The following is a 23,150-nucleotide window of genomic DNA, read 5'->3' on the forward strand; positions in this document are numbered from 1 at the left end:
AATCATTACTGCATTAGTGCATTTTCAAGCATTACTGCACATTGAAGGAAATGCTTGTCTGTGCAATATCTTCCATTATGGTGCAGTATATTCCATATCAATTCATATAGGATCATCAAACCTTGCACGCAAGTACAACTTGGGATGGCAGTGTGAGGCATGTCATAACTAGGTCACTGCGACCTACTTTTTACAGGTATATCAAGTATGTCACCGGTACTCTTGTTAAGTCATATAATTGTGTGCATGTATTGTTTCTAATTAGGTGTACATAAATGTATATGTATTTATGTTTTTAATTAAATTCATATATATATATACGAACATGTATTGTAGTTGTATTAAATTATTGGAGCTCAAATTAAGACAAGTTATACTTGTGTGTGTCTGATTATTGATGTTTGCATAACAAACCTATCCACAAGTCCCATGCAGTCATACATATTCATAAGACACTGCATATCCCATAATTGAATTATTATTTTTCTTTCACATATACATGTATGCGTGTATTTATTGTGACACACGATAATAGACTAATTTACATATATGCATAATTATATTGTCTATAGGAATTGTTGTTATTAAGACTGGTGAATGTGTCACATTTTCTTCCCTGACAAGTGACATATATTGTACTTAATTAAAATTAAATACGTTTTGTGGGTGGACATAAACACACCCCTCCACACACCCTGAATTCTGGACCAGCCTTTGTACATGTAGTGTTTTTTGTAAACCAGAGAAGCCCTTGGATATATTAAAGTTTGTTACAGTTTGTTTTGTTTAATGACACCACTAGAGCACATTGATGTATTCATCATCGGCTGTTGGATATCAAACATTTGGTAATTTTGACATATAGTCATAGAGAGGAAACCTGCTACATTTTTCCATTGTGGGTGGGTAATTTGTGGCATGCTTCCATCAGAGAAATGTTCGAGCACACCTGTCGTGGGCACAACCTTTGAGTTCGCCAGAGAGTTCTGTCCATGACAGGGATTTTTTTTCATTAGTAGCAAGGGATCTTTTATATATGCACCATGCCACAGACAGGAGAGCACATACTACAGTTGTGGTGCACTGACTGGAACAAGAAATAGCCCAGTGGGCCTACTGACGGGAATCGATCCCAAGCCAACCGCGCATAAAGCAAGTGCTTTACCATTGGGCTATATTCTGCCCCCGCCCCTCCCCCTCCCCTCCCCTCCCCCTTCCCCTCACCCTCAGATACATATGCATTTAATGTATCTGTATAATGGCTGTTCTCAATTATTAGCATTTTTCATCAGCATAGTACTTAGTAAACAAAAACATATACAGTAGAATCTCATTGGCTCGAACACTGTCGGTGCATCAAAGTCTGTTCGACCCATCAGGTAGTTCGAACCATGCATTCGGCCGTTGTCGGGTGCTTCTGTAACACAAAAACCAATCGGAACACCTCAAATATTTCCGTAAAACTGGCTTGGGCGAGATGGTCCGATTGACTCATGAGTAACGAAGTCGCCGTCAAATGTTGGATGAGATACATATTCGTAACTATTATTTAGCACCGTTAAATAAACAAATAACAAACACACTGGTAGTTTGTATTTATAAATATTTATTAATTTAAAAAATCATTCTTCATTATGCTGTTATAGAATTTTTTGCGACAACGTTGAGAAAAAATGAAAGTGCATGAAGCACAAGCGGAGGCCCTTTACCAGTTATTGTTGCACTCACTACATTACATTGACCTCTCCTGTATTTCAAGTTAAAAACAAAATATGCCGACACTCAATTCGTAAAGTAGCGATTAAAATGATTAAAGTAAACCGGCAAGGCTGCGTACAATTATCTGTACTAGACAGATAATTACCGATAGGTGCTAAATAAACAACATGATAAGCCGGCATACAGGTCGTACGCAGAAATATATATTGGGGGGTGCGTAATCGACGGTCCAAAGGGCCAGAGTTGCTACGGTGGGTCCAGGGGCATCCTACACCCCCACCCCCCCCCCCCCCCCCCAGAATGTTTTTAAATCTAGAATGCAGGAGATGTATTTTCCTGCATTCTGGGAAGTAAATTTGACTATTTTTATTCTTTTTACAAATCCACAGACGGACCTCAGCAGGCCTGCATACAGGCTTGGGCATATGATCTAGGATTATTTCGTTCCACTTCCGAATTTATAATAACTTATTTTGTGACCGACGTGAATTTCTTCGGATAGACTTAGTCATTCGAACTAAATATGTTTCATTTTACAGTTCGGACCAATAAACTGGTTCGAGAGAAAGCTTCTGTTCGACCCTAAGGGTATTGGACCAATCAGCACCAAAATAAAAGGGTTTAATAGAGAGAAAAATCAGGACATTGTTCTTGATTCGAGAATACCGGTAGGTTCAACCATTGGGCGTTCGAGCCAATGAGATTCTACTGTATATACAATTAAGAGGATGCAATGGGCAATTGCAGGGGTTGTATTTTTTTGTCAATTTACATTATGTATGTAATTTATTTTATGTGTGTTTACATTATGGGTGTGTATTTAAATTATATGTGTATATTTACAATATGGGTATGTATTTATATTTTATGTGTATATTCACAATATGGGTATGTATTTACATTTTATGTGTATATTTACAATATGGGTATGTATTTACATTTTATGTGTACATTCACAACATGGGTATGTATTTATATTTTATGTGTGTATTTACAATATGGGTATGTATTTACATTTTATGTGTATATTTACAATATGGGTATGTATTTACATTTTATGTGTACATTTACAACATGGGTATGTATTTATATTTTATGTGTGTATTTACAATATGGGTATGTATTTATATTTTGTGTGTGTATTTACATTATGGGTGTGCATTTATATTTTGTGTGTGTATTTACATCTTATATGTGCATGTATATTTTATGCGTTTATTTACATTATGGGTGTGTATTTATATTGTATGTGTGCATTTACATTTTCTATGTGTATTTCTATTTATGTGTGTATTTCCATCTATGTGTATTTACAGATGCCCACAAGGCGCTGGAACTGCTAGAAGATTATCACGGGCGACTAACCAAAGCTCAGGACAAACCTCTCAGACTGGCCATCGAGCGAGTCATACAGATCTTCAAGAGTCACCTCTTCCATGCTTTACTAGGTGAGTATCCAGTTTACTCTTTACACACTACATCAAATGAGTCATACGGATCTTTAAAAGTCATCTCTTCCATGCTTTACTAGCCAAGTATCCAGTTTACTGTTTACACACTACATCAAATGAGTCATACGGATCTTTAAAAGTCATCTCTTCCATGCTTTACTAGCCGAGTATCCAGTTTACTGTTTACACCCTACATCAAGTGAGTCATAAGGATCTTTAAAAGTCATCTCTTCCATGCTTTACTAGCCGAGTATCCAGTTTACTGTTTACACCCTACATCAAGTGAGTCATACGGATCTTTAAAAGTCATCTCTTCTATGCTTTACTAGCCGAGTATTCAGTTTACTGTTTACACACTACATCACATGAGTCATACGGATCTTTAAAAGTCACCTCTTCCATGCTTTACTAGCCGAGTATCCAGTTTACTGTTTACACACTACATCACATGAGTCATACGGATCTTTAAAAGTCACCTCTTCCATGCTTTACTAGCCGAGTATCCAGTTTACTGTTTACACACTACATCAGATGAGTCATACGGATCTTTAAAAGTCATCTCTCCATGCTTTACTAACCGAGTATCAAGTTTACTGTTTACACACTACATCAGATGAGTCACACAGATATTTAAGAGTCACCTCTTCCAAGTTTTACAAGTCAAGTATCCAGTTTACTGTTTACACACTACATCAAATGAGTCATACGGATCTTTAAAAGTCATCTCTTCCATGCTTTACTAGCCGAGTATCCAGTTTACTGTTTACACACTACATCAAATGAATCATACGGATATTTAAGAGTCATTTCTTCCATGCTTTACAAGGTGAGTATCTAGTTTACTGTTTACACACTATGTCAAATGAGTCATATGGATCTTTTAAGAGTCGCTTCATCCATGTTCTACAAGGTAAGTATTAAGTCTATTGTTTATATAATATTGAGTGAGTCGTACAGATCTTTAAGAGTGACCTCTTCCATTCTTTACTAGTAAGCATCCAGTCTACTGTTTGTACACACTAAGTATAAAGGTTGTTGACATTTGCACACTTTCTAGCTCCTGGTGATTGGGTCCCGTCGGTGGGCCCATTGGGCTATTTCTCATTCCAGCCAGTGCACCACGACTGATATATTAAAGGCTGTGGTATGTACTACCTACCCTGTCTGTGGGATGGTGCATATAAAAGAACTCTTGCTGCTAATTGAAAAGAATAGCCCATGAAGTGGTGATAGTGGGTTTCCTCTCTCTATCTGTGTGGACCGTAACCATATGTCTGACGCCATATAACCGTAAATAAAATGTGTTGAGTGCGTCATTAAATAAAACATTTCTTTCTGATGATGATTGGGATTTTTAATGCTTTTAATATTCATGTAGGTATTTTCTCTTCATTTATTACCTCTTTTTTTCTTTTCTTTTCTTTTCTTTCTTTCTTTCTCCCTTTCTACTTCCTTCATTCTTTTCTTCCCTCCACCCTTTCCTCCTCTCATTCCCTCCTACCATTATTTCATTCTTTTTTTTTGCATTCTTACCCTCTCTCTCTCTCTTTTTTTTTAAATTTCATTTTTCATTCATTCTTTATCTTTTTCCTCCCTGCATGATGCTTGTGAGACGTATATTGAGTTCTTTTTATCAGCCTGTGCCAGTTAATTGCAACATTAAGCTACTTTTTCCTCCTCCAAAGACTCGGTGCCTCGGGAGACTGGGCTGTCTTATCAACATGTCAGAGAGCTATCCGCGTGTGTGTTTGTGTGTTTCAGATGCCCCATCCACATAATCATTACGCTTTTCTGTGCCAGTGCCTTAGAACTCATTCCATCTAGTCTCCATCGCTAACACTGTACCTCCTGTTTGGAAAACACTCTCTACCATTTCAGTAAACATTTTTATGCACTGAGCAAGGCTGTCTTTAATCTTAGTCATCCAAAGACAGGTAGGTTATGGAGATTTTAATATTTTCTACGTATTTTACGGGGAGGGGGTTTCATTACATTCGGTACATTTTCCTTCATTTTTTTTATCTTTTTTCTTTCCTCTTTGCACCTCGTATAGAAAGATTATTGATTCGTTCGTTGGAGATACAGATTTTGTTGTATCAAGCAGGATGGGAAATTTCCAATTCTGCCTATATGCAGTAATTTGTGCCAGTTTTCATTATGTTTGATGCATCGGTCATGGTACAGGTTGTATACAGTGGGGATTCCAGAATTAGTTGCTAAAACCCACTGGTCACTGGCCAGATCATTTACAAACTGCACTGGTCTTGAGTGGAAATGCACTTATTCAACATGATTATACTAATGAGAAGGGCAAAAAGAAGAATATATCAAGCAGACATTGATATGTTTTATTGTATATCAGGGTTTCTGCCAGAGGGTAAAACGGGTATGCCGTCATACCCCAAATGTTTAGCATATTTTGATACAATTAATGAGTCTTTATCATTACTGTATGATTTTCTTAACCCTAACCCTAAACCTAACCCACTTTCTTTTTGGGGGAGGTCCCCATACCCCATTGACTGTGGTTGCATTTAGCACACACATTGTAAATATTCAATCCCATAGTGCCAAACCCAAAAATTTCTTTCTGGCAGAAACACTGTATATGAATGTGAGACTGGTCAAACCAATGTTATTATCTGGAGAGAACATGACCGCCAACAGTGCCCCCCCCCCCCCCCCCCCAATTAGCCCCCTTCCCAACGCCACCCCTATCCTGACCCCATGAAAATGCAGTCAGGCTTGACCTGAGATAATTTCCAGGAATTTTGAAATTAGCAATTAGTGGGACCTAATTCTTGACTAAATTCTTACGGAAACATTTTTTCATCCAAGATTTTATTTGTTTTTCTGTACGAAGACGACGTAACTTTTTGTCAACATTTTTTTTAAACCATTGACTACTCAATCCGTATGCACATATGTATTAGTGTGTCTTTAAAAGAGACTAATAATAAGACTATATTAATAATACAGTGAAACCTGTCTAAACCAGACCCTGAAACTACCAAAATCCTGTCAAAATCGGCCAAATTCCATGGTCCCAAATATTCTCTTACTAAGTAACAGAAAATAACCATACATTAAAATTCTGATAAAACTAGAACCTGTCTTTTTTGGAAACCGGATTGATTTTTTTCGTCAGAAATGTAAAATCCGTAATTCATTAACCTGAACAAGTCGGCATAGTGTCGAGTGAATGAAGAGTGCTCTCTATAAAAACATGGCTTCCAGAAAGCAATGCAGACCGGATTTTCTGCTGTCCAGCATCCGGTATTATGTCACAGGTCACCGATTCTTGTGGTTTCAGTCAACGTAGCCCAGTGGTAAAGCGCTCACTCGATGCGTAGTCAGTCTGGGATCAATCAAAGGCTGTGGTATGTACTACCCTGTCTGTGGGATTGTGCATATAAAAGATCCCTTGCTGCTAATCGAAAAGAGTAGCTCATGAAGTGATGACAGTGGGTTTCCTCTCTCAATATCTGTGTTGTCCTTAACCATATGTCTGACGCCATATAACTGTAAATAAAATGTGTTGAGTGTGTTGTTAAATAAAACCTTTCTTTCTTTTTTTTTCTTTTAGTCAAGAGTAATTATATACTGTTATAGTGTTATAATATTCATAAGACATGCTGCAACTATGTAGTAGTTACAGAAAATACATGACAATATGCAAGGAATGCAAAAAGCTGATACAATGACTTTATTCTCAGTAAAACAGTAAACACTAAAAACCCGGTTGATCGGGTGACGTCACACACTGGTTACGAGAATGCTCGATTGTTTTCAATTGTATTGTCTGGTGCAGTGCAAATATGTAGTTTTTTTGTTTTTTTTAAATATTTAATTCTTTTTAGCTTCAGACAAATCTCAAATACACACTAGATTTTCCACCTTGTCACTCTGACAGTCACAATTATTCGGCAATTATCAGACACGATGCGATGTTGATTAAGAGAGCCTAAGAGAGCTTTGTGAATTAGACCACAGGTCTCTAATTTTTGATACTTTAACCTGTACATGCAGGGATTTATCCAGAATATTTCACCAGTGTCCCATGATTGGAAAAAAACAGGGCAAGTAAATAATATATTTTGAGTGCACTGAATAATGCAGTACACCAGTGTTACATTGGGAATTTTTAGTTCAGAAATTTGGAATTTTTTTATTACAATTGTTAAAGACACCTACCGGGTAACAGCCCCTGATTAAACAATGTGCTGGGGTGTCGTTAAACATTTCTTTCTATTACCATTGTCAGACACCCAATAGCCAGTGATGGGGGGGTGGGGTGGGGGTGGGGTTTGGTGAGCATGAAAGCAACTTAATATCTGTCAAGTTCTTAATATCCATCAAATTTTCTCAGGCAAAAATTGTTTCACCATCATGCCTTAGGCTGTAACCTATGCAGTTTGTTGGATAGTGATAATTTTACTATCTTGCATATATATTCAACATTGGATGTATGAGAAGGGCACAGTGTTAAACCAGGTAGGGAACAACAATTGGAGTTTTTTGCCATCAGCAATGTCCGAATTTTAACGGGACAATGAGGGCAACCACAGCACTTGCCATCATTACCGTGGTAAAATTCGAACCGTGAAATTTTGTAATGTAGTAATTGTTAATTTAATAACTGGTGTCAGCTACAGGATATACATAAATTATTATAATATGAATAAATAATTATATTAATATATATCTGCATCATGAATAATAAAAATATATATTTCCCACTTTGAACTTGTATTGTACATAGAACAATACATAGAATTATCTGCATGTTCAGAAACTCAGCCTTCTGTCATAACATACATGTTATGTGTCAACTATTTTGAAAATCATGTATACTGTTATGACTGAGAATGAATGGATATGTTTAACGACACCCCAGCACAAAAATACACATCGGCTATTGGGTGTTACAAAAGGTTAAAAGATACCTGTACCAACATACATGTACACATATACAAACAAATACTGTAAATCATGTAATTAATACGTCATGATATTATTGCGTCCGTACATGAGTGAACACAAATGCGTATTTTTATTAAAGTGTCGGGCAAAAGTCCACATCACATAAAAACCACAGTTGTGTTGTTATTATATTGTTTGGGCTTCATCTTTCATGCTAAAAGAAGTCAGTAGTTGTTTTCACAGCTACTACATAACCTGAAGCTAATAGCATGGTGGGTCGACCAGGAAGCGCTAATTACTTATAGTAGTGTAATTAGTATAACTACACCTTATTGTTAAGGGTATGCCTCGCACTTTTGTGTGGTGATTGCTTCTAATTAATTCACCAGTAGGAATAAAAGGTAAACGGGTCGCTATTACAGGGCACAATATTTCACGTGAACGCAGACATATTATTCTAACAAATGTTTTAGACTGATTTTATACACTTGATGCGCAGCACAGGAATAGACGTTAACAAATGCGATACATTGCAACAGTGACAACTTGCGACCAGTCTAAATTGAATGCCATTTATAGAGTCGAGCCAAATGATTTGAAGAAATACGCACGGATTGTTGGTTACGGTTATATAATTTTCTACTGTTTCATTTTAAAGGAATATATTTAGTAATAAAAAATTTTGATTATAATTTTACAAATGTTCAAAACAGTTAAATGTATACAGTAATCCAGAAGTGTAAGAAAATTTGAAAAATACTCACATCACAAAATGAGCTTTTTAAAAACAAAACATTTGGAACATCACTGTATTATATAACCGCTATAATATTCCAGGAAAGTGAAAATAGAATGGCAACATTGAAACGAAAGATTCTTGAAGTATTCACAAAGACGTTTAACAAAAATTTATTTTGTATTTTGTTTCATCTTTATATTATAAAAGTTTTATTTTATTTAGAAGTAGTATAGTAAAATCCTGCACATTTTTTGTATTGGGAATGAGACTAAACAAAATGCGTCAAGTTATTATTGCGTCGATGTGTTCGCCGCATTTTTCACATTAATTACTTGCTCGCATTAATTTCATGATTTACAGTATACAAAGAAAGCCCAAAGAACCAGGACCCGTATTTTCGAAGCTCTCATAATGCAACCAAATCGTAAAACCATTGTAGGTACAGTGAAACTCCTCTAAACCGGACACCCTATGGACCAATTAAAAAGTCCGGTTTTAAGAGGTATCCAGTTTAGTGAGGTTCTCTTATGTACAGATATTTAAAAAGAGCCCATGAGAAACGTCCTGTTTTGAAGGGATTCCAGTTTCCAGAGGGTCTGGCTTTGAGAGGTTTCACTGTAGTACTAAACCAAATAACTTCCGGCTGGGTCAAAGTTCAAGGTGCACCCAACCTTTGATAGAGAAGTTAACACCGCAAGTCCTGTGATTGGTGATAAATTTGAGTGTGTTAGTTGTAAAAAAAAAAGATTAGTTTCATCTGGGTAAAAAATGTATGCAATTTTATTTCATCTAGTACCACTGTGTCAAGTAACCTTTGTGATTGAAACATGTATGGGGTGCCTGTAATTTTCTTTTACTCAAACTAGGTTAGTGATAGACACTACCCGTTATCTCTGAAATGAGCAGCTTGACCCCCAATTTTTTCTGATTCACTTTATGGGCGAGGGGTGGTAATGTTTATTTATCTGTGGTGTTTATGTTGATTGTTTTAGCCACATATGTTACTATTGTCGTCTTTGGGATTTGATTTGGTAGTATATACCCTGTAGGCTTTGACATCACCACAGGACTTGCTATAGTGACGTCATAGATTTACAATGTTTTTACTAGTTCATAGCGCTAAGATTGCTTCGAAAATATGGGCCCAAACCTGTGAATTATATCAGTACTGAATAGAACTTAAAGATAAATCGGATACCCCTTCTGTTAACATTAGTAATTACAGAGACTAATTTACAATGCTTACAATCATTCTTATCAAGACTAATATATACAATAATTGTTATCAAGACTAAAACACATGTACAATTCTGATGATTGGTTATTAATAAAGCACATTTAGTTTTATGCGTTATTACAATGAGCGAGCTTCTTGGTGTTTGGTGTCTAGTGGCAATTAGCGATGTCATATGTGGGTATTTAACACCTTGAAGGCCCAGACCCTCCCTCATTTCAATCCATGAAAATGAACATTTAAGATTGGTTAAACCACAAACATATAACACATTTGAATAAAGTTACAATAGGAAAAGGAAATGTTTTTTTATTTAACGACGCACTCGACACATTTTATTTTACGGTTATATAGCGTCGGACATATGGTTAAGGACCACACAGATATTGAGGGAGGTAACCCACTGTCACCACTTCATGGGCTACTCTTTTCGATTAGCAGCAAGGGATCTTTTATATGCACCATCCCATAGACAGGTTAGCACATACCACAGCCTTTGATGTACCAGTCGTGGTGCACTGGCTGGATCGAGAAATATCCCAATGGGCCCACCGACAGGGATCGATCCCAAACCGACTGAGCATCAAGCGAGCATTTTAACACTGGGCTTCGTCTCACCCCCAAGTTACAATAGAGTGAAACAAGAGTCTGTGATGTTAATATGGGGGAAATACCCATAAAAAGTAGACTAGAGCTCGTCTCCATAATCATTACTCCTTAGAGGTATGTGCGCTTTTAAAAATACCGAAAATTAATTTTGCAGTATTAGAAACTCTAGGATGACCAGAAACACTTCATTGCAAAAATAGATGATCTAAACAACAAAATTTAAGTTACATACATGTATGTCTTATTTCAACTATCAAAAACGACTCTAATAGTTTAAAATATGCAGTATTGTTTAAAAAGTAGGGTCTGTCATTTTAAAACCAGTTTTTAGTTGGTTCCATGAATGTCTGGCTTACAGGGGTTTTACTGTATATCAACTATTAGGATATGCCCATACCAACGTACATGTATAACAACTGTTATGACACAGCTAGTAATATTTCAGCTGTTATAACATATACATTTACATATATTTGTATGCATTGAGTGTAAGTTGCAATTATCGATTCGTCCCTGGGCATACCATTCTGACAGGAATTATGTGAGCTAAGTGATTAAAGTGATTATATTCAGAGTATGTGATAACTTGTGTACTCTGAAGCTTGTCGTTTTTAATACAGATTACCAATACTGCCTTAATTTAAGTGTTTTGGGGTTTTTTAACGACACCACTGGAGCACATTGATTAATTAATCATCAGCTATTGCATGTCAAACATTTGGTAATTCTGACTCATAGTCATTAGAGGAAACCTGCTACATTTTTTCTAATGCAGCAAGGGATCTTTTATATGCACTTTCCCACAGACAGGAACGCACATACCACAGCTTTTGTCCAGTTGTGGTGCACTGGTTGGAACAAGAAAAACAATCAGCTGAATGGATCCACTGAGGTGGTTCGATCCTGCAACGCAAGCACCTCAAGCGAGCACTCAACCGACTGGGCTAAATCCCACCCCGCCTTAATTTAACTGCATGCAGTTTATATAGAGATAATATTTCATCAACTGTATACCAGTATTCCAGTTTATTGTTGCAGTACTACATTTTAGGAATACATTCAACTTTGAATGTATCACTAGGATGTTAGGCCATTTAGATCTCTCCAAGAAATCATGAATAATTTATAAACATTTAATTGTTGCCATATACGAGTTGAAAATTGTGGATTGGGGAATACTGGATGAATATTTAGGTGACTCGGAAATATATTTCACGCAGCTGATGGGATGTACAGGCGTGTAAGTTTCAGGTCTGAGTTTTAAGGTGGGCTATTGCTCACGTACATCACAGCCCACCTAAAATGCCAACCAGGTGGGCTACAGAACACCCACCAAGCCATAAATGATGCTGAAAAAATTGCTAGCCTGCAGAAGTATTGTCTCCTGTTAACCAATCACAGCTGTTAAATACAAACAGAAATAATAGTGTTTAAATTGCAAAGTTGAAATCAAAGAATTAATGTTCTGTTTAATTTTCAGCCTACCTTTAATAAGAGGTTCCCTGTTACAGACCAAGTTTGAACTTCATGTCAATATGCCCATTCTCCACAGAGTTAGAGTTAGATATTAAAAAAAAAAGACTTCAAGATTTTTTTTTTTGCAATGCCATAACAGATCAAGTTTAACTTTCATGGCAATTTACCAATTTTTCCACCGAGTTACATGCATATAAATATATACACACGTATGGATCCACCAAAGGAAGGAAATGGTTCATTTAATGATGCACTCAACACATTTTATTTATGGTGATATGGCGTCAGACATATGGTTAAGGACCACACACATATTGAGGGATGAAACCCGCTGTCGCCACTTCATGGGCTACTCTTTTTGATTAGCAGCAAGGGATCTTTTTATATGCACCATCCCATAGACAGGATAGCACATACCACGGCCTTTGATGTACCAGTCGTGGTGCACTGGCTAGATCAAGAAGTGGCCCAATGAGCCCACTGACAGGTGATCGATCCCAGACCGACCGCGCATCAAGCGAGCGCTTTACCACTGGGCTACGTCCCGCCCTATCCACCAAAGAGTCATGTAACCCTATCCACCAAAGAGCAGACCCTATCCACCAAAGAGCAGACCTGTCAACCTTTAGTCAAGAGAAAGCAGGAGGTGTGTGTTGAAAAAGCAGGAGATTTTGTCAAAAAGCAGGAGATTTCTTAAATTCACACAATTTAACCCAAAATTGCAAGATTTAAAAAAAACATTATTACAATAAATTATATGAATACTATATAATGTCATATATACTTCTTAACCTTAGATCTTGGCATTAAAAAAAAAAAAAAACATTTTTTTTTTTTTTTTTTAAAGTTTAAATATTATTATGATTTAATACATATTTAAAAAAATAATATTTTATCCAAAAATGTTAAGAACATGAACAAGAAATAAAAAAATTAATTAGTACATTTACGGTATTACATTTACAGCCTTACAGGTTGCGTTACATTATCATTTGTGGTTAGTGTACCTAAGTACCAAAGACAAATTTATATAAATCTTATAAATTAATATTCAGTTTTTACTATAATGAGGAACGGTGGCGTGGTACTTATTTAAAATCATTATAATGATGCAATAAACATTGTATTTTTATTAATCATAAGTAAAACCTCATTACGGACATCGTATGAAATATACCGGAATTATACCCATTTCCGTGAGTAACTTTATGTCGATGTCAAACACAAAATTTTTTAATTGTACAAAAATAATTTCTTGAAGAGTACCCTTATAACCAACATTTTACTGCACAAACATACAAAATTAACTGACACAAGTATGTTTATACAGCTAATTGGTCTTTTCGTTGTCTTGCTGTGACATGTGATTTTAACATGCATCGTGTGTATCGCTGTCAACTCGGGAGTCTGGCAGTTCAGATTCGTCATAGTTGCATTATGTAATCCAGTGGGAAGACATTTTACAATTCAGAGGTGTTATTAGAACTAAATTGGATAGTTGTTGTTTTTATGCAACACTGAATGTCAATACACAGCCTGTTGAATTAGCGGCAACACGCTTCGTAGCCATTACGATGACAACAAACATTATAATAATACGTCATTTTATAAACGCCATGTGTTTTTTTTAACAATATAAATAGGCTATCCCACAATTCTCACTTCGGCAAAGGTTAAACAGTCAGGACAATTCGGCCTGTTACATTCTCAGAAACCAAAAGTAGTCGACATTTTCCGAATGAGAAAAAAAAGGTAGAGTAACTTCCCTTATGTTATTTTGACAAAAGAGGATCGATTTTTTTTTTTATGCTTACAAAAATGTCATTTAACAGGAGAAACTGTCTCCCGCACAGGTGAAAGGAGATTTGATCAAATACCGGGAGACTCCCGCGGAATCCGGGAGGGTTGACAGGTCTGCCAAAGAGTTGTGTATAGCCTTCACTGGTTCAGCTTCAGAAGATCACCATTCGTTGGATTGGAGTGTTGTGCTGGATAAATACCTGTACAATGTAACAGTTTGTAAATGTTATTAAACCAGTTGGTATTCGTGTAAACTGTGCATGTCGGCGGCATTGTTTAAACAGGAAATTGCCATCAGGCTCTACAAACACAATTCTACAGTGCAACACGGCTCTGTTTCTGGTGTCCCGAGTTAATCAATAGCTCCCATTGTGCACATCTAGAAAGGATTACCGAAGCAGGATCTGCATGGGTCACAGCGTATTTACTTAATTTATAGTCACGTGACCTCCCCCCCCCAGTACCCCCAACCCCCCTACACCATAGTGTTATGCATTCACAATAGATCCATTAGTTTGAAAAGAAAACAAAAAAACCCTGAATGATGTTCAATCTATAATGTATTGTTCTCCTCTTCGATAGCTATTCATCTTCTTGTAGTCAGCCCAACAAAAGAACTATAGGCTGTTAAATTGTTTCTACATTCCACAACATAAAAAAAAAGAAGTTTTTTTTGGATCAGATTATAGTTTGTAAAAGAAAGATTAATGTCTTTTTGGGATGTTATAGACGCTTTCCAGATGGTTTGTCCTCTGGACATTTCGGCCACAGACGATTTGTCCACCATACAATTTGTCAACCCACCTCGGACAATTCGTCCACTCAATTACAAAATTAGACCAATAAATCTGAAATGTTGTTTCTTAGCTATTGAAATGGTTAATTATTTTCATTTTGTGGTAAACTACTAGTATATGAAACAAACTAAATTTTAGTGGCACTGGCACTATCAGCTTGTTATTGTCTGTCTGTGTCCATTATAGTACTTTATTGATACGTTGTTATTCAAATTGCTCTTCAATCACACCTATAATTCTGACATAATATTTAGAAAACAAAGCTAGTAACTAAACTAAAATTTTGTCATTTATGTAAAAAATATTAAAACATGACGTCATTTAAAGTAACCAACCAATAAAGAATGATATTATCTCCATTCTACTACCAAGTTCCAGCCAAGTTCTAAATTCTATAAAAATTGTAGTGGACGAATTGTCCAAGAACAATTTTTGGTTGTGGACGAATCATCTCGAGTTCAACAGTGGACAAATTTTTAGTGGACGAAATGTCCAGAGGGCGAATCATCTGCATCTCTTATAGACAAGTGGCCTTTTAAACGGTGGGTGTGTCCTCAATCAAAGACAATTGTTGATCCATTGAGGTTCCAATGATGCAAAGAATTTGTGACATCAGTTATTATTATACAAGCAAAGAGATAGTTGTGAGTATATAATTGTTAGTATATAATTGTCAGAAATATACTGATGAAAAGAAATAAGGGAACACATGGTATTTGAGACCAAATATAATTCACTACTGGAGTAGATATGAGATATATATTGTGGCACTGCATGTCAGTACTGTGGTGTTGACATCCAGTAACACGGTTAATTTCCTGATACTTGTGCACAAGGATTTTAGTTGTAGTCCACATTTGATGTTACTACTCACGTGTTCCTTTATTTCTTTTCATCAGTATCATAGATGGGGCGATTACTTAAACACGATAGATACCATTATGTGAATGTGTGTCTTCATCCCCTGGGTAACATTCATTTGATAATCCAGACGTTTTAATCACTCGTTTCTTAAGGCAAATAATAGTTCTGCTATGAGAGTAGTAGAGAATGGAAGATCAGTTCTACTGACTGACCAGTACTGCTTCTAACTATAGGCACTGTTACTGGAGTTGATGCTAAACACATCTAAGTTTAGTAAATAATTATGAGTAATCATGAAAGTAATCGCTGATCCCAGTAATTGATTACGATTGTGATTACATGACATTCTCAAACAATGTAATCGATTACGATTGCGATTACATGAAAATATGTAAACGATTACGATTACTGATTACGATTAACCCATCTCTGATCAGTATATACATGTATGTATACCATATTGAGAGTTGCATGACATGTCTACTATATGATGATGGCAAGTTATCCATTTATAAGTCACACCTTAACCTTTAGACTACTGGATTAATTTTTAACAAAAACCACGTTGAGTGGGTACAAGTTTATAATTTTTACTGACATATATTCACTTAAATGTTTTATAAATACATGAAATAAAGTTCATATATGAATCGGTAAGTATTATTTTTGTGGGTTTTTGTCATTTTTCTTATTTTTAGATCAGTTAATGGTGATTAAAATTAGGCAAAAAAATTAAAAAGTTTTGTTTACTTACGGGCATTTGTGGCCAGCTGTCTAGTATTTATGTCTATTATTCCCAATAACTAGTTTTCTGACCAGAATTGTTTTTAAAACCCAAACTACGATTCATATTGAAATATTTGGTGATTTTCGTTGTTGGTAAAATGATCAAATTTATTATCAAATTAGCTGTCACAATCAGCTATCGATCCCTGAAAATGACCGCGACGTGCTGCCATTGTTGTCAAGCGAAAATACTTGCCGAAAACCACTTTTTGAACTCAAAATTTGAAGGTATTTTCATTTGAAAAAATCAAAACAAAAGTCACTATTTTGAAAAGAAATATTTTCCTTTTTATTATATTTCCGTTCCGGTGAGTGTCGTGTGCAAAACGGCGGGAAATATGAATTGGGGAATGCACTGTATACAGTATTCAGTATGTCGGCTGATGTGACGTCGGACGAGATATCTCGCCTGCAGTACTCAGAAGGTTAACATGATACAATCCCTGTTGGTGAGCCCATTGGGCTATTTCTTATTCAAGCCAGTGCTCCACAACTGGTATAACAAAGGCTGTGGTATGTGCTATCCTGTATGTGGGATGGTGCATATAAAAGATCGCTTACTGCTAATCGGAAAGAGTAGTCCATTAATTAATTAGCGACAGCAGGTTTCGTCCCTCAGTATCTGTGTCCGTAACTATATGTCTGATGCCATATAACTGTAAATAAAATGTGTTAAGTGTGTCGTTAAATAAAACATTTCCTTCCTTCCTTAACATGATTGTCTATGGTATGTAGGTGAGTTATAAATTTACAGAATTGTATGCTGGTCAGTTATATAGTTAGGGAGTCACATATTAACATGATTGTCATTTAATGTATAATGGTTAGTTATCTAGTGAGGGAGTCGCATCTTAAAATTATTGTCTTTTACTGTACTGTATATCTTCGCTTATAAGTAAAAAAATGTTTAACCAAGACATTATTTTATAACTTGGGGTTTCAACTTGGGGATGATGTTACAAGTTGTATTATATACCTGTATTTATACCCAGATGTATAAAATTTTATAAAATTTGTAAAATAATTTTCTTTTACTCAAATATACATACATGTGTATGAGCCATTTATGGTTCTCATGTGCTGAAAATAAGAAATACTTCAATATTTATAACTTGTTTTTCAATTAAAAAATTATGTTTTCAGGGTTTGCCATTAGGGACTTGACTTGTCACCGAGATCGACTTCCAAGTGAAGATATATGTTATATTAAATAGTCAGTTATTTAGTTTGGGAAAAAAGTAAAGTTTGTTTTATTTAACGACACCACTAGAGCACATTGATTTTTTTATCTTATCATCGGCTATTGGACGTCAAACATATGGACATTCTGACACTGTTTTTTAGAGGAAACCCACTGTCGCCACATAGGCTACTTTTTTTACGACAGGCAGCGAGGGATCTTTTATTTGCACTTCCCACAGGCAGGATAGCACAAACCATGGCCTTTGTTGAACCAATTATGGATCACTGGTCGGTGCAAGTGGTTTACACCTACCCATTGAGCTTTGCGGAGCACTCACTCAAAGTTTGGAGTCAGTATCTGGATTAAAAATCCCATGCCTCGACTGGGATCCGAACCCAGTACCTACCAGCCTGTAGACCGATGGCTAACCACGCTAGTTAGGGAGTCACATTTTAATGTGATTGTTATATATGTTAGTTAGGGAATTATATACCGGGTACTCGTAGTTAGATAGTCACAAAATAATTGTGCACTAGATATTTGTGTCTGCGATCATGCTGTGACAGTCACATGAATTGCAACTGGATGTTGGTCAGTTAGGTTTGTTTTGGCACCATCCACATTACCAATGTTGATACTGGTTTAGCTGTGTAGGAAATCTTTCTCAAACAGTCGGCCTATATGTGCTGAAGTTGCCTGGATATGGCAGCACCGAGGAGAAAGGGGGCTTAACAAAATCAATATGTTTGACTGAAGTATGTCGCTGGTTTCACACCACAATGTGTATGCAAGCAGTGACATTAATGGTGATCATCCTTTATGGTAATGGAGCAGGTTGTGGTAAAGTGCCCGCTTGAGGAACAGTGGGTTGCAGGATCAATCATGCTCGACAGACTTCTTTTTTTCTTCTTCTTCTTTGTTTCTTTGTTGTTTTTCCCGCTGTCACCATGAGAGCTCTATGACTGGTACATCAAAAGTCATGGCATGTCTACGGGAAAGATCCCTTTGCGACTTTTTAGTAGCATATCAAACAGTAGTGGATCAGCACGCACATACACACACACGTGTGTACACACACATGTATACACACACTATCTTTCTATCTTTCTCTCCCTTCTTCCCATCATCTTTGTCTCTCTCCCTCTCTCTCTCTCTCTCTCTCTCTCTCTCTCTCTCTCTCTCTCTCTCTCTCTCTCTCTCTCTCTCTCTCTCTCTCTCTCAGAGTTAACCAAGTGTTAAAAATAATCATACGTTAGACACTAAAATGTGCTGAGATGTCAAAAAAGTAATCGTTTTCTTTTCTTCACGATAAAGACTATTCCCTACTGTTTTTTAATCTTCATGCAGTTCTTCCGCCTATCATTAGATCTATAAAATGACCGGTTCCCCCTTCCATCCAGCACCTTGTTAAGTAGATTGCATGAGAAATGATAGATGCTTCTATCTGCCCGAAGTAATCACGTATATTGGCGGAACGATAGTGTCCTTTGTGGTGCTGATAATTATTACCAGAGGACAGAATTAATTGCGAGTTCCATCGTCAGATAGTCGAATCATTGACGGGGTCACTGGTTTCAAGGGTCAGACAAGTAGCTTCTTTTATAGACGTGTGGTGGTGGTGGTGTCCTGTCTGTGGGGATGTAATGGTAGAAAGCTTGCCTCAGGTGTGGTTGGTCATAGGCTTGATCACCCACAGTAGACTCAGCTTTTCTTTTTTCTTTTTTTATCCCAACCAGTGTTCCTTGTTTGATACTTTAAAGGCATTGTATGTACTGTTTTGCCTTTGTCTCTCTCTCTCTCTCTCTCTCTCTCTCTCTCTCTCTCTCTCTCTCTCTCTCTCTCTCTCTCTCTCTCTGTCTCCATATTACCATAGTTTAAAATGTGCTGAGGTATCAATGTCATTAAGCAAATATTCAATTAATTTCCTGGTTTTTTGTCCTTTTTTTTTGTTGTTTTTTTATAGCAGTAATTTTCACCATTATTTTATTATTGCAGAAATCCAGGAGTTTTACGAGTTGACGCTTCTTGATGACACAAAGTCTACACAGGAGAAGACACTAGAAACACTGTGGCTGGCTCGCAAGTGGGAACATGACCCGGCAATCAGTAACAACCAACCCAAGGTATGTGTCATCCTGTAGAGCTTACTTAACATATATATCACCCTGTAGAGAAACTGTGGCTGGCTCCCTGTAGAGCCCCCTTCATTTACTTAACATATATTACCTTTATAGAGAAGCTATGGCTGGCTTGCAATATATGTCACCCTGTAGAGCCCCATTCAATCACTTGAGAAGTATCATCCTGTATAGTTCCTATTCATTTGTTTAAGACATAAACCAGTTCAGAGCCCTGTACATCTACAGTAAAAACTGTCTAAACTGGAATCGTCTTAGAACCGGACATTTTTTATGGTTCCATGATTTATGCATCTTTTAACACTAAAGTTTACCTCTCTAAACCGGAAACCTTTCTAAACTGAACACCGGTCCCAAAGTGTTTATTTAGTGTAAATTGTTCCTCTGAAAACTGGATGATCAGACCGTTATAAATCATTATGGCGCCACTAGTTGCTCTGAATGTATTTTTGGCTAGAATTACCTGACTGCCAAATTCAACTTAAGAAACATTAAAAGTTTCAAAAGTATACTCAAGCAAACATTAAAATGTTGTAAGTGAAAAGTTCATTAGTAGAAAATCAACTGTTGGAGACACATTTAAGAAACGAGACATATAAGACCGAGTATGAAAAGAATACAAGTAGAAACAAATGGCAGAGTACAACAAAGGATTTTGCGTCAATGCAAATCCCTTAAAATGTTACATATTACTTGATCCATGGCTGTCCGGTTTAGAGGGGTTTCACTGTATTTTGAAAATATAAAACAGTCCAAGGCAAGGATTGATATTATTTTATGTTTTTTACTGGAAATAGTCAGTATTTCAGAGGACAATATTTCAAAATCTTAGGTAACCAAAAGTTAGTTCACGTGAGTTTTTACTTAGGTAACCGATTGTTCGGTCACATGAATATAGTAACCTGATGAGTTTGGCCTACCTAATCCTAAAACACTTGAACTACGGTTCTGTGCTACATTGGTGGTTCAAATGTATTTAAAAACATAAACTGATTTTCACTTTCATTACTGATATATGATACTTTTAATTGTAGAATGTAATTGTTCACCACGTAACCAATTGGCGGTTATCATGATTTTAAAGGTTGTGTAACCGACACGCAAACAGAAATATTTTGCCCTGTATTTGTTTTGTTTTTGTTGTTGTTTTTTTTAAAAGATTTATTGGCCCCAGAACATAGGCAGTGAACAGGTTGGGGAGCCGTGGTCACTGCCTTACAAAGTACATATTTAAACAATAGTATCTAAACAAAATATGCTATTTAAATATGTTAATGCTTTCTATGATATTTATAAGACGGAAAGGGGAGAGAGAGAGAGAGAGAGAGAGAGAGAGAGAGAGAGGAGAGAGAGAGAGAGAGATAAAGAAGTTGTGGGGATATTGAGAGAGTATTAGAGAATGACATTTTAATTAGTACTCTATTTCCAACTGAACTTTCAAAGCATTATTTTTAATTAAAACATTCTTCTTCTTTTTTCCCCTGTATTTACTTACCATGCAAGAACATTTTGATGCGCATGTGTCGATTTTAACGTCACTATTTGTTTGTCATCATCTGGATATATTCGTAATTGTTTTGACTATCTGTTGAAAAAAGTAGTCTTGTTAGTAAGGTATGATTCTTTTGTGAAACGAGACCCTGGGCCCCCAGTTTTTAATCTTATCTTAGCACTATGATATCATAAAATCCTAGTAGGTTATGACATGCATTGTGGTGACATCATAGCTTACGACAGTTTTACAATATCGTAGCACTGAGATAGCTTTGAAATCTCTTGCCCAACCCAAGTTCTGCCAGCAAACGTTTCACTAACGTTCGTGAACTATTTGATTGGTTCCAGACGTAGCCATTTGGTTTACTGTAAAGTGTATAAACCAGTCCAGTGGAAATTTTTCTGCTTGTGTCTGGCTGAACGTAGCCTTGGTCTCTAATCCAAACATTTTACATGATCTTAATGGTGTTTGCCGTTGTTAGATTGTTAGCCCACTCAATGCACAGTCAGTCTGGGGATCGATCCCCGTCGGTGGACTCATTGGGCTATTTCTCGCTCTAGCCAGTGCACCACGACTGGTATATCAAAGGCTGTGGTATGTTCTACCCTGTCTGTGGGATGGTGCATATAAAAGATCCCTTGCTGCTAATCGAAAAGAGTAGCTCATGAAGTGGCGACAGCAGGTTTCCTCTCTCAATATTTGTGTAAAATAAATAAAATAAAATAAGTAAATACAATGTGTTGAGTGCGTCGTTAAATAATTTTTTTATTTATTTATTTTTTCTAATCGAAACATTTTACATGCTCTTAATGGTGTTTGCCTTCATTAGATTGGTTCCACTCACCGTGTTTGTGTATTATTTTGCAGAAGATGAACTCCCCGGTTGAAGATGAGCCCCCACTGCCTCCTCCCCCAGAAGAGACAGTGCGTGTTGTAGATTCTCAGCGTGGTCCGCCTCCAGAGCCGCCAGTCCCAGTGATGACGACTCGAACCGTAACACCACACGAGGACGAACTGCCACCACCGGTAAACGTTCATTGTCTTTAATATCCTGGATAGGGATTTTTTTAAGCTATCTTAGCGCTACGAAATCGTAAAACCATCATTAACTATGATGGTCACTACACCACGAGCCATAGTGATGTCATAGCTCACAGTGGTTTTATTTAGTAGTGTTAAGATAGTTTCCAAACTGTGGGCCCTGTCTTTCCATAATATATTGGGTGTGATAAGATTGGTGGTGGGGTGGGGTGGCTTTCCAAGTGAAAGACATTCATTTATACTTCTTTTTTTTGGTTAAGGTTAAAGCATGCTGTCCCGGGCACAAAATCAATTGTCCTGGGGCCTAATTCACAAAGCTCTCTTAGGCTGTGCTAGACAACAAAGCATCCTCTTTGCAAGTCTTTTAGCATTGCACTGCGAGATCACAAAGTTGCGAGAGTTTAATGAATTAGGCCACAGGTCCCGTTCCACAAAGTCCTCTTAGCACTAAGATCACCTTAAGTGCATACGGTAGTTGTGCACTTAAGGTGATCTTAATGCTAATAAGATTGCTTTGTTGAATGTGGCTCTGGACAGTGGATTAGCTGTTAGTGATAGAGAAGTCAAAGTTGTTAAACTCACTCTGGCTGAGAGCCGGTACCGGGATGTGAACCCAGTACCTACCAGCCTTAAAACTGATAGCTTAACCATTACACCACCAAGGCCTGTGAAGGACATTTAAAAAAAATTCACAATTGTAAAATGTAACTCCATACATTGAGATGATACTGGGTATCAAAAATAAATTTGTTAAATGTAAAGTGACTCGCGATTTTGCTGCCATTATATCATGTTTCTGACTAATCGACTGGATTTTACCTCTCAATACTTTTATATGTACAAAAATATATATATGAGCTGTCGCAAGTGAAAACCTATAACTTAGCATGATGTA

General features: G+C 36.7%; 1 protein-coding gene across 11 annotated transcripts in view; it reads left to right on the forward strand.

Annotated features, from left to right (window-relative positions):
* LOC121372108 (disks large homolog 2-like) overlaps positions 1–23,150 on the forward strand; it is a 278,624-nt gene that overhangs the window by 23,064 nt on the left and 232,410 nt on the right. For all 11 annotated transcript variants that reach the window (XM_041498440.1, XM_041498431.1, XM_041498374.1 and 8 more), the window contains exons 2-4: positions 3,036–3,167; positions 19,577–19,704; positions 22,082–22,240. In XM_041498440.1, the coding sequence (XP_041354374.1) occupies positions 3,036–3,167; positions 19,577–19,704; positions 22,082–22,240 (419 nt within the window). The remainder of the gene's footprint in view (positions 1–3,035; positions 3,168–19,576; positions 19,705–22,081; positions 22,241–23,150) is intronic.

This window comes from Gigantopelta aegis, chromosome 1, assembly GCF_016097555.1.
Source record: "Gigantopelta aegis isolate Gae_Host chromosome 1, Gae_host_genome, whole genome shotgun sequence".
NCBI classification, from domain to species: Eukaryota; Metazoa; Mollusca; class Gastropoda; order Neomphalida; family Peltospiridae; genus Gigantopelta; species Gigantopelta aegis.